This window comes from Ursus maritimus, unplaced genomic scaffold (assembly GCF_017311325.1).
Source record: "Ursus maritimus isolate PB19 unplaced genomic scaffold, ASM1731132v1 scaffold_1, whole genome shotgun sequence".
Taxonomy (NCBI): domain Eukaryota; kingdom Metazoa; phylum Chordata; class Mammalia; order Carnivora; family Ursidae; genus Ursus; species Ursus maritimus.
Genome location: NW_024423343.1, coordinates 38,360,279 through 38,373,825, shown reverse-complemented (window position 1 = coordinate 38,373,825; position 13,547 = coordinate 38,360,279). Strand labels below are relative to the sequence as shown.

The window sequence follows — 13,547 nt, the reverse complement described above, 5'->3', positions numbered from 1 at the left end:
ACCATCTTGAATTTGGAGGAAGGACTCTGGTGCTGACCAACCCAGCCTAAGTCTGTCATAGCCTTTTTCTTTGACTGATTATAATGAAAAGTTGTGGATTAAATACAAAATTTTACTTAACAGATTCTAAAAAGTAAATAATAAAAAGTGAATGGGAAGAAAGTTAAAACTTGAGGAATGACCAATAAGGGGGTTGTGAGTTTCTTGCGTATTTGTCATCATTGTTGTTTTTTTCCTTTCTATCTTCTGGTTTTGGTCAAAGAATAGGCCTAATGGGGGAACTGGGCAGCAGGCACAGGTAGCAGAAACTCAAACTAGAAGACAGAAAATGATCATGTGTGAACTGGTGGGGGGGGGAAGGGGGGCAGGGGAATCTCTTTTTAATTCTGCCCCTATCTCCAGGTCCACCCCAGCCACAGAACTGTAATCCTGTGAAGAAGCAGGGATAGTACAGGCACTTACTACATGGAGAGAAGACCAATCTCTCTGGATAACAGAGCTGGGCAAAGAGATCTGTGCTCTGCTATGGTGTATAAGGCTGTCTTAGTCTGCTCAGGCTGTTACAACAAATGACCATCACCTGGGTAGCTTAAATAACAGACATTTTTCACAGTTCTGGAGGCTGGGAAACCCAGGAATCAAGGTTCCAGCAGATCCAGTGATTGGTGAGGGCCTCCTTCTGCTTTGCAGATGGCAGTCTTCTAGCCACCTCCTCACATGGCAAAAAGCAGAGTGGTCATCCCTCTGTGTCTCTTAAGGGCACTAACCCCATTCAAGACTCCACCCACAAGTCCCAATAACTTCCCAAAGCTGCATCTCCAAATGTCATCACAATGGTGACTGAGCCTCAACATATCAAGTCGGTGGACACAAAGATTTAGTCCAAAGCAGGGGGAACCCCAGTATTCTCCTTTTTTCCTCTTGCCACTTTGTCCGAAGTATGGACGTGTTGTGTGAAAGTGTGGGAAGCTGGAACTCTGAGGAAATGTCATTATTTTGGACAGAAAAATACAGAGAAAGGGGTCCTTGGGATATGGAAAGTAGGGAGAAATTCTGAGGGAGACAGACCCAAAGAAAGGACTCCCTAATTCAGACACGAGTACCAAGTTGTGCATATATAAAACAAATCCAAAGAAGCATACCAAAGGCTTTGAGCTATGATATAAACTCAAGTCCCAGACAAACCCCTGAGTAATGCACGCCGAGAAGTGTATCTAGACAGCACAGCAAAGGCTTGCAATTATGACCTGATATCAGAAACATCATCCACAGAAGGAAAGCAACTGAACCTAACCAAATTGTTTGACTACTAAAACAAAAATCAGTCTTATCCAGAAGATCTTAATAGGAACCAGAATTTCATTTTCCAAAAGTCCACGGTATAATCCAAAATTACTTGACATACAAAGAACCAGAATATGACTAATTCTCAAAGAAAAAGCGAGATGCTGGAATTACCAGAAAAAAACTTTATTTATTTTTTTAAAAGATTTTATTTATTTGACAGAGAGACAGCCAGCCAGAGAGGGAACACAAGCAGGGGGAGTGGGAGAGGAAGAAGGCAGGCTTCCAGCGGAGGAGCCTGATGTGGGGCTCGATCCCATAACGCTGGGATCATGCCCTGAGCCGAAGGCAGATGCTCAACGACTGAGCCACCCAGGCGCCCCCCCCAAAAAAATTTTAAAGCAATTATTATAAGCATCCTCCATGAGGTAAAGGTGAACATTAAAAAAATAAATAAATAAATGGGTAGGGTGCTGGGTGGATCAGTTGGGTAAGCATCGGACTCTTGATTTCTGCTCAGGTCATGATCTCATGGGCAGTGAGACTGAGCCCCGCAGGGGTTCCGTGCTGAGCGGGGAGTCTGTTTGAGATTCTTTCTCCCTCTCTCTCTCTCTGCCTCTCCCCAGGGTTGAGCTCTCTTTCTAAATAAAGAAAATCTTTTAAAATAAATAATAAATGGAAAGAGAGGTGCACTCAGCAGAGAAACAGAAAAAATAAAAGAACCAAAAGGAAGTTTTAGGACTGAAAAATATCTGAAATAAGAATTCCAGTGTAAGGATTCAATAGCAGAAAGGAGATGACAGGAAATTCAGTGATCTAAAAGACAGATGCATACAAATAATACAATTTGAACACTGAGAGAGAAAAAAAACTGATAAAACAAACAGAGCCTCCAAGACCTGTGAGAAAATATTAAGAAGTTTAATATTCATGTGATGGGGGTCCCAGGAGAGGAGAAAGAGTTTAATACAGAAAACATAGTTAAAAAAATAATGACTGAAACTTTCTCAAATTCAGTGAAACACATAAATTTACAGTTTCACAAAGCTGAGCAATCCTCATAAAAGGAGAAACTAAGAAACAAAAACAAAAATAAAACATACGAAAATGCACACACACCCAGATAGGCTATGATCAAACTGCTAAAAACCAAAGATTTGAAAGAATATTTTTGAAAGCAGCAGAGAAAAGTAACATATTACATATAGATGACAATTATTCAAATGACTGCAGATTTCACCTCAAAAATCATAGAGCCAGAACACAGAACATTCTTAGTAGAATGAAAAGAACTCTCAACACAGAACTCTATATCCACTAAAAATATCCCTTAAGAATAAAGGCAAAATAAAGACATTCTCGGATCAAGGAAACCAAGAAAATTCTTTGCCAGCAGATTTACTCCAAACAAATCTAAAGTTCTTCACCCTGAAGGGAAATGATACCACAGTAAATTTTAGAAAGAAAAAAAGAGCAATGAAATGGTAAATGTAATAATTTTTCTCCTCTTGGTTTCTTTAAAATATGTATAAATATTGAGACAAAAAACATTAAGTTGGGGGGAACTTCAAAGTATACAGACATATTACATACGACTAACATAATCAGGGGCGGGTAAAGGAGACCTACATGATCGCAAGCCTTCTACATTTTATTGAAGTGGTAAAATATTATCTCTAAGTAGATAGAAAAATTTGTACTAAAAAATAATGCAAAGCATTATAGTGAAAATGGAATACTTTTTTAAAAATTGTGGATTATTCAAATAATCCAATAGAATGAGAAACAGAGCAACAAAAATCAGAGGTAAAAACAGAAAAGAAAAATAATAAAATGGTAGATCTAAATTCAATGATATCAACCACATCAAGTATAAAGTTGTCTAAACATACTAATTAATGGAGAGAGATTATCAGTTAGGAAAAAATATAAGCTCTAACTGTATGCTGTCTACAAGACACGGATACTCAGTCAAGTAGAGTAATATACTTATATTAAACAAAATCATGGTAAAAGATACACCATGCAAGCAGCAATCAAAAGAAAGCTGAATCGTGTATAGACTTCAGAAGAAGAAAAATTATTAGGGATAAAGAGAGACATTACATAATAATAAAAGGGTAATTTATCATGAAGATATAATAATCCTATGTGCCTATGCATCTAACGACAGAGCTCCAAAACACATGAGGCCAAAACTAATAGAACTAAAGGAACAGTAAGTAGACCGCAAATCAGCAAGGATATGGATACTATCACACAATTCAATTTAATTGACATTTAAAGAACCCTCTACCCAATAATAGCAAAATATGTATTTTTTCAAGTACACATGGAGCATTCACAAAGACAGACCATATTTATACCATAAAACAAACTTCAACAAATTTAAAACAACAGGGATCATACAGTGTATAGTCTCTGAACATGATGGAATTGAGTTACAAATTAAAAAAATAGCAGAAGATATCTTAAAATTTATCAAATATTTGGAAATTAATGTATTTTTAAAAGACCTGTAAAGAGGAAGTCTCATGAGAAATTAGAACATATTTTAAGGGAAATGAAAATACAACATACCAAAATTTGTGTTATGCAGCTAAAGCAGTGCTTAGTGGGAAATGTACAGCAGTAAATAAATAGATTAGAAAAGAAGAAAAATCTAAAATCAGTAACTTAATGCTTTCACCTCAGGAAACCACAGAAAGAAGAGTAGTTTAGGACAAAAACAAGCAAAAGAAAAGAACAAATATTAAAGCAGAAGTCAATAAAACGGAAAACCAAAAAGATGGAGAAAAACAATGAAATGAAAGCCTTATTCTTAGATGGGATCTGGAAAAATTATCAAACTCTAGCTAGACTGATCAAGAAAAACAAAGAAAACACTAATTACTGATATCAGGAATGAGAGGAAAGATTATCATTATAGACCCTGCAGAGATTAAAAGGATGGAAGGGAATAATACAAACAACTCTATGCCCATAAATTTGACAACTTTGTTGAAATGGACCAATTTCTTGAAAGATAGAAACTACCCAAACTCAATAATAGATACCTGAATTTTCTTTAAGTATTAAGATAACTGCAACTCTTTTAAAATTGAAATCATAGATAACATCTCCCAACAAAGAAAGTTCCAGGCACAAATAGTTTTTTTGGTTATATCTGCAAAACATTTAAGGAAGAGCTAATTCTACACAATCTCTTCCAGAAACTTGGAGAGAACACTTTCCAATTTGGTTTATGAGGCCAGCATTACCTTGATAACGAAACTGTACAGACATTAAAATAAAAGAAACCACATATCAATATCCTTCAGGAACAGAAAAATCTTCAACAAAGTATCAGCAAATTGAATCAGAAATATATAAATAAGAGAATAGATGAAGACCAGGTAGAGTTTATCCTGGAAAAGCAAGGCTAGTCAAACATTGAAAAAAATCAATCAGTACAGTTCACCATATTAACAAACTAAACCTAAAAATATGTCTCAATAGACACAGAACAAGCACTTGACAAAATTTAACATGTATTAAAGATTAAAACCCTCAGCAAACTAGGAACAGAGGGAATTTCCCTTACCTGATAAAAAGGATGTACAAAAAATCCTACAGCTGATACAGTATGTCATAGTGAAAGGCTAATTCGTTTCCCCTAAGATTAGGAAAAGGCAACAATGTGCAATTTCATCTCCCCTACTCAACATTATATTAGCCAGTGTAAATTATATTTGTATAAAAAGTATTCTTACACTTGGCAATAAAAAAAGTCCTTGACAGTACAATAAGCTAAGAAAAAGAAATAAAAGGCATAATATTAGAAAATAAGAAATGAAACCACTTCTATTTGTAAAGTGGGTCTCTGTACAATATCCTAATGAATCTATATATAAGATCCTTGAACTAATAAATGAATTTATCAAGGTCACAAGGTACATGGTCAATATTCAAAAATCAATTGCTGGGGCACCTGGGTGGCACAGCGGTTAGGCGTCTGCCTTCGGCTCAGGGCTTGATCCTGGCATTGTGGGATCGAGCCCCACATCGGGCTCCTCTGCTGTGAGCCTGCTTCTTCCTCTCCCACTCCCCCTGCTTGTGTTCCCTCTCTCGCTGGCTGTCTCTATCTCTGTCGAATAAATAAATTAAAAAAATCTTTTAAAAAAATCAATTGCTTTTCTTATAGTAGCAACGAACAACTGAGCAAACTTTTTTAAAGTACCATTTACAATAGCACACAAAAATTAAAAAGTACTGGATATAAATCTAACAATGAAATACTGATGAAAGAAATCTAAGGAGATACAAAAAAACACCAGAGATATGATAAAAAGTTTCTGTACAATGAAAGAAACTATCAACAAAACTAAAAGGCAGCCTACGGAATGGAAGATAATGCAAATGACATATCAGATGAAGAGTTAAGATCCAAAATCTAAAAAGCACTTGCTAAACTCAACACCCAAAACCAAATAATCCAGTTCAGAAATGGGCAGAAGACATAAATAGACATTTTCCAAAGAAGACATCCAGATGGCTAACAGACACAGGAAAAGATGCTCAACATCACTCATCAAATCAAAACCACGATGAGATAGTACCTCACACTCGTCAGAACGGCTAAAAACACAGGAAACAACAGAAGCTGGCAAGAATGCCAAGAAAGGAGAACCCTCTTGCACTGTTGGTGGGAATGCAAACTGGTACAGCCGCTGTGGAAAACACTGTGGAATATGGAGGTTCCTCAAAAAGTTAAAAATAGAACCACCCTACGATCCAGCAATTGCACTATTAGGTATTTACCCAAAAGATACAAAAAAACAGATTCAAAGGGACACATGCACCCCAATGTTTATAGCAGCATTATCAACAATAGCCAAATTATGGAAAGAGCCCAAATGTCCATCAATTGATGAATGGGTAAAGAGGTGGTGTGTATATATATGTGGTGTGTGTATATATATATATATATATATATATACACAATGGAATAGTATTCAGCCATTAAAAAGAATGAAATCTTGCCATTTGCAACAATGTGAATAGGGCTAGAGTGTACTATGCTAAGTGAAGTAAGGCAGAGAATGACAATATCATATGTGGAATTTAAGAAACAAAACAGATCAACATATGGGAAGGGAGGAAAAAAAGAAAGGGAAACAAACCATAAGAGACTCTTAATGATAGAGAACGAACTGATGGTTGCTGGAAGGGAGGTGGGCAGGGGATGGGCTAAATAAGTGATGGGGATTAAGGAGGGCACTTGCTGTGATGAGCACTGGGTGCTATCTATAAGTAATGAATCACTAAACTCTATTCCTGAAGTTGTACTTCAGTATTGTACTATATGTTAACTAGAATTTGAACAAAGATTTGAAAAAAAAATGAAAAAATTTAAAAACAGGGATATATAGTGTTTATAGAAGACTTATTGTCAATTTTTCTCAAATTGCTGTATAGATTCAATGCAGTTCCAATCAAAATCCCAGCAAGGTTCTTTTGTAGATATTTAAAAACCGATTCCAAAATTCATAATGAGAGGTTAAAAAATAGACACAACAATATTGAAAAAGAAAGTAAGTTTGAAGGCATATAATCTAAGTTCAAGACCTCATATAAAGCTATACTAATCAGGGCAATGTGGTTTTTGCATCAAGACAAATAGATCAATAGAACAGAATAGATAACCCAGAAATAAACCTACATATATGTGGACAACTGACTTTCAACAAAGATGTAAAAACAATTCAATGAAAAAAGGGTAATGTTTTCAAGCGTGCTGTCCTGGAACAATTATATATTTACATAGTAGTATCTATCTCTATATTTACACACACAGAGATGCCGTTCAATACCCAGTTACAATTATAGGAAACTTATTTTCCCCAAACAACACCCCCAACATATCTTTTTGATTCAAAAGCAGGACAATGTCGTGACTTGAGTATTTTTTTTCTTTTAAAGCAAATTTCGCTTTTATTTTTTTTTAAGGTTTATTTATTTAGTTATGAGAAAGAGAGAGCACGAGCTGGGGAAGGGGCAAAGGGTGAGGGAGAGGAAGAGGGAAAGAATCCCAAGCAGACTCCACACTGAGCACGGAGCCCAGTGCAGGGCTCAATCTTACCACCCATGAGATACGCATGACCTGAGCTGAAACCAAGAACTGGACATTTAACTGACTGAGCCACCCAGGAGCCCCTTAAAGCTAATTTTGCTTTTAAAGATTAGGGCTTCTATAGAATAACATATCAAATGAACGAAATCTCAAAGGAGACATTCTTCTGGGTTGGTAGAGAAGAATGCACTGGTTTTAATAGCAATGATTGTGGAGAGCTATATGCAACACACATTGGCTTAAACAGCTTCACTCTTTGGATGAATATAAATCCTGAATTTGAAATGAACAAGCCCTGTATTTACTATTTACTTCCTCTTCATTATTTTGCCTTATTTTTTGACAAGACATCTTTCTCCACACAATCTTCTTACTTCCTCCACCCAACATTTTTGAATCTAGGAATGCTTTAAAATCAGTGGTTCCCAAATGCAAACTGAATCTTTATAGACTCAGCATTCCAAATTTTAGTATGTTTGTTCTTTTGTGATTATCTAGAGAGGATTATTATTTGGTGCTCTTTGGAGCTTTTGCTAAATACAGACTTCTAATAGCGATAATACATGTTCACAATAGTCTGCATGGAAGGACACAGAATTTAAATATATAATAGAGATGCATCTCAAAGAGTTTTGCTATATCCCTTTTTACACACATACATAAAAATAGATAAAAACAGTGAAAGGTGGGTGCTCCTCTCAATTATTACTGCTACTGAAATAAATGTAATTTATCTGACTCCTACAGAAATGAAAACTAAAAGACATTTTTTAAAAAGCAGAGTTATATTAGATATATAGGTCTGATTTATTTACCGAGTGGTTAAACAATCTCAATACTATTTCCCTGTGAAATGTTTAGGTACAATCCAATTACATTTAATGTCATCACTAGCCTTTGAAATTCTGATTAGCCAAGGACCTTCAGGTGTCAATAACTCCAGAAGTTAATTATATTCCAACTTATCTAAATTTTATAGATTCTTCCCGTTTCCCTAAATAATCAACTCTTCAGTCAGCTGAGATAGTATGTAAAAAGCACTTAGCACAGGATTAGGTCTTTAGTAAGTGCTCAGTATTAGGTATTATCATTATCAAGCAAGTATCTCTGGGGAATGGAAGAACGCACTAGGCAAGTCAATAAGATACTTAGCCGATACTTCAAAATGATCACCTTAAACCTATTTATTGAAACCTCTCAGGATAAGGTTACCAAAAGACATGGACAAAATAAGCCAAGAATGAAAAATGTTAATACTTCTTTCTTAGTAAAGTTGTTGCCATGACTTTTTGCTAATATTTCAACATTTTTACGTGCAAGTAGCAAAAAAGTAAGGGTTCTGGCTCATTAACACGATTTTTTACCTCTTTCTCTCCTGAAATGTGAGTATGTTACCTTGAAAAATAATCGCTGAAAGGTTTGGAATCTTAAATGCAGAAATATTCATCAATGTTCTATTATTATTGATATATGACTGGACCCAAAAGAAAGAGTACATTTATTTGCTGAAAAAGAAGAAAGTATTTAGCCTCCAATGAGTATAATGGTTGCAGATATCCTGCCAGGTGGAACAAACGTATATAAACTGCAAATTGAAGCAATAAAGACGGAGCTACCATTATGCAGGACATGATCAATTATATTCACAAGGGCTTGGAAAAAGCAAAGTATTTTTTTTCTGAAAGGGAAAAAAATAACAATAGCAAAAACAGCAAAAATCTATTCTTCAGGCTGAAGGTAATTGGTACAGCTGTGAGAAGTAAAAGTAGGCTTCTAAACTTTCAGAAACTTCCCATATATGTCAATGTCTAATTGTATTCTCACATTAAACATCAACACAAACTCTCTGCATGCCACCTACTTGTTAAATAATTTAAAAAACTGGCTGTCATCCTATATTTGTTAAAAGGCATTTAAAAATCTGTTTTAATGGCCAATTAATGCATATATTTATTATATATCTAGATTCTATCATTTCTCTTCTGGATTAATTTAGATTATGAGAGGAGAGTACCAAGTACTTAATTTTCATTCCCCAAAGAAAAGTTTGTAGTCGTTTCTCCAAATTAATAAAAAAAAAATTACAATTTAAGTTCAGTTCCTGAAAAAGTTCATCTAAGTATGACTTACTTGGTTAAAAATATAAGAACCATGTGACACAGCTTTTCTTTTTTGCCTTAATTACTAGAAAGCTTTGAACTTAATTCAGGGCCCAAACGTAAGGATCAGCTTGTCTGAAATACCTAGAAGTAACTACTGTAATTTCCTTTAGGTGGTCTCATCAGATTTTTACTTTATATTCAAGTTGTACTCACCTCAAATCCTTTTAGAACAATTCAGTAAATAAATGCTTAAGAAGTACATGTGTATATATATGTACGTATATGTATACATATGTATATCAGGATCATTTGTTGTGCAGTAAAGAAACATGTTCATCAGAGTTTTAACTTGTGGAATAATTTTCATAAATACTACATACAAAAATTTAAGAATAACCAGTCTTCATACGTACTGGTTGATTCTATTTTAAAAATTCACATGCATCTGCCATTTGTACTTTAAGTACTATGACATCAACTACTTTTTCAGTAGTAAACTAGTAACTAATTAAAATAGTCGTGTAACAGAACTGAGCTACTGTGTTCTACTGAGGGTTTACCTGTGCTATTCCTAATCTGCTAAAACCTTCAGGAAGACTGGCCCAGTGATGGAAGGCCCATGGTAACGTGAACTAGGAAATAACACAAATCATGACTGGGGCAGGCTGAAGTCCTTGGTTTCTGGGAGATAAGACCTTCAGGAAAGGTGAGACTGGATGAGCCTGCTGTATTCTCTCAGCCCAATTTCCATGTGATTTATCTATTACCCAGGACATTCCAAGAATAGCATCCACTGTATTTTGAAAGTCCCAATCAGCCCAGGACCAGAAATATATCCAGATCTTTGAAGCTGGTCCCATGCACAGCAGGGACTGAGAATTTGGTACACTTGAACCCACCACCACCAATGCACCCTTCATTCACCTGCAATAACAAAAATCCTGTAATTTCATAGGAATGAATGTTTTGGACTTCGCTTACTCATGGTAGGGTTTTATTCCATTTGCCAAAAGCCGATTAAAAATTAAGCAAAAGTCATTAGGGTTTTTGATTGTTTACGACAGTCTCTAATATGCAATCTTCCTAACATTACTAGGAGAAGGAAGTGATTATTCTTATTTAATTTAGTTAATTAATGATTTAAGTAAAAAATTTTCAATACTATAAAAGTTTTCTAGCTGTAATTGTTAAAAAGAGGCACACATAAATAAATCTACTGATTAATAGAGATCACGTGTGAGAAAAGTATTTTTCCTTACATTATGATGATCCCGTTATCAATGGAAAATGAGTCGGAAGGTAACCCAGCAATATTCCAGGTTCGAATTGTCACTGCTTCTCCCAGGATACCCATAAGAGAATAATCATCAGAGCAGGGAATATCTTTGCTTTTGCACAGGTTGGTCCACTCCTTGATTTGGTTCTTTAAGACATATACAGAGATGAAAATGAGGCTGGAGATTACCAAATGAATACTTTGTAAACTCCTCGATTACACTTTATTCCTTGAGTCAACAAGCTATTGTTGAAATTGCACCCCAAAAACAATTTATCGGATTTTTTCAAATTATAATTTAGGAGGTCCATTATGAATTCAAATGAAAATGAACTATATCCTATGTTAATTTTAGATGGATTACTTAATAGTGAAGTCCAAGTCAGAATTTTGCATCCGAAAAAAACAACTGCCAATTTTTATTTTAAAGCTGCACTTGACCAAGTAGTTGGAGATTGTCATTATTCTATACATTTTCTTTAAATTATAAATATCCAGCAAGCCTTAATACAGTATTATGGAATAAAAGTAAATCTACTTTGAACTGGTAGGGAACAGGGAAAACTTTTTTTTCTGGCTCTTGCATGCCTGGCAGGGAGGGACCATAGGAGGACTATCAGGCACCAAGAAGGATCAGGACACGTATTGGAGTTTGGGACATCCCACCTGGAGCTCAGTGTGCTAGGACGCTCAGGAATCAAAAAGGTACGTCAAGTCCAAGTTCACACTCAGAAAATCAGAAGTCAAGGTCCAATTTGAAGTTACATATCACAGAGTTCAGAAACAGTGAAAGACATGACCAGAGGAAATACAGGTCAGGAAGAGACCTGGGAAGGAGACCCAGACACACAAGGTGTCGGTACCTGCCGACAGGCAGAGGAGAACGCCGTGGGCGCGGAGCGGTGCTGGCTGTGAGGGCATGGTGGGCACCACCATCTGCCTTGGGCTCCTGCTGAGCAGCCTCCACCAGCATTCCCTTAGGTTTGCCCAGGAAAGGCCACGACAGGGTAGGGACACTTGATGACTTTCAGTACCTTGATCCATCAGTTACACTGTAGAATGTCCCACAGCTGCATCTCTAGGATGGTCCCTCATGATTCAGTTCAGGTTATGTGCCTTTGGCAGGAATATCATAGAAATGATGTCGTGTTCTGCTCATTGCATCCCCTCAGTGGAACAGGATTTCCAACTGTTCATTTACTGATGACACTGATTTTTATCACTCGATTAAGGCGTTGTCTGCCGGGCTTCTGTCTCCTAATTGTATGATCTCAGGTATAATTAAAGCTTCTTTGGATGGTGGGACACAACACAAGACACTCAGATGAAAAGCAGAACTTCTTGTTAGTTGTATTGCCATCTGAGAGAAAGCTGCCCCACAGGAGGCTGCACCCAGATACAGGGGAACCGCACACGGTGAAACCGTAGCAGGCAGTTATATATGCAAGCAGAACGTGGGACAGTTGGCTAGGCTGCACAGGCTTCCTGGGGATGGGTAGTTTGAGGAACTCCACAGGTGCGGCAGAGAAGGGCTGCCCCGGGGCATAGGTATCTGAGGGCCTCTGGAAGTTGAGTGCCTATTATAACCTGGAGTATTAGAGCCTGAGAAGGGAATGGTTGGGGTGAGGGCTGAGCAAACTACCCCAAAAAGGAATTCAGAGTTTTTAATCAGGATTCAAAACTGAACGGAGGCAGCGCTCGTGAAATACTGTATTACACCTTCTCCATTGCCCTTGCCCCCTTTCCCGCTGTAACGAACAGGCATTTTGTGGGAAAACACTTGTAACTGTAAGGATCTAGCTTTGTCAGGCGCTCATTTTTAAAATGTATTAATTTGTGTCATTATACATTTATCTTTTTCTATTTTTTAGTCTCTTTCTTAAAAATATAACAGACATATAACATGATAGTAGTCACAACATGATGATTCACTCTTTGTATATATTGTGAACCCATCATAGTAAGTCTAGTTAACATCCGTCACCAAAGTTACAAAAATGTTTTTCTTATGAAACCTTTTAAGATCTTAGTAACTTTCGAATATACAATACAGTATTATTAACTATAGTCACCATGCTGTACATTACAGCCCAGGACTTTATAACTTTATAACTAGAAATCTGTACCTTTTGAACCCCTTCACCCATTTTGCTCACATCTTTTATTTAAGATGTGATATCTTTTATTCGAGTTGTAATATGTTACTATCATTATTTATTGCTGATTTGGCCAGAAGTAACTTTAAGTTCAATTATATGTCCTTTTAACATGTCCCTACCATTTTTGGGGCACTTCCTTACTCTTGCTTTAAAAAGATATTATTCTATAATCAAGCCCAGGTTAACCCAAAGATAACCTTCCTGCTTTAAGTTCAGCTGATTAGCAACCTTAATAACAAAGGCCCTTTGCCAGGTAATGCAACATGTTCGCTGGCGTAACACCTCAGGGCAAACACTAGGGGCAAAATCTCACCTTTTATGAATACTTAAAAACCATCCTCTGGCTGTCTGTTGGCTTTGGTTGTTGATACCAGGAGCAAGGGGTGTGGCTGTGTAGGGAGGAGGGGATTAAAGCATTTCTGGCTTGAATTCTGCTTTCTAGTGCACAGTTCCTACTGGCATGTTTTGATCTCTCTGTTGTTAGGCTATAGGGTGTTCTGCAGACTTTGGGGAAAATCTGAAGGTTTTGTCAAATATACCTTGATGTTGGTATTGGCATGATAAGTCAATGATACGGAGAAGAAGTAAAGAAAACAGAAGCAATAGTGACTGTG

At 36.5% G+C, this 13,547-nt stretch overlaps 1 protein-coding gene across 1 annotated transcript in view; it reads right to left on the bottom strand.

Annotated features, from left to right (window-relative positions):
* The window catches only part of DNAH7 (dynein axonemal heavy chain 7), a 250,895-nt gene that overhangs the window by 75,376 nt on the left and 161,972 nt on the right, over nucleotides 1-13,547 (bottom strand). Inside the window, exon 46 of the mRNA XM_040636571.1 lies at nucleotides 10,758-10,921. Within this exon, the coding sequence (XP_040492505.1) occupies nucleotides 10,758-10,921 (164 nt within the window). The remainder of the gene's footprint in view (nucleotides 1-10,757; nucleotides 10,922-13,547) is intronic.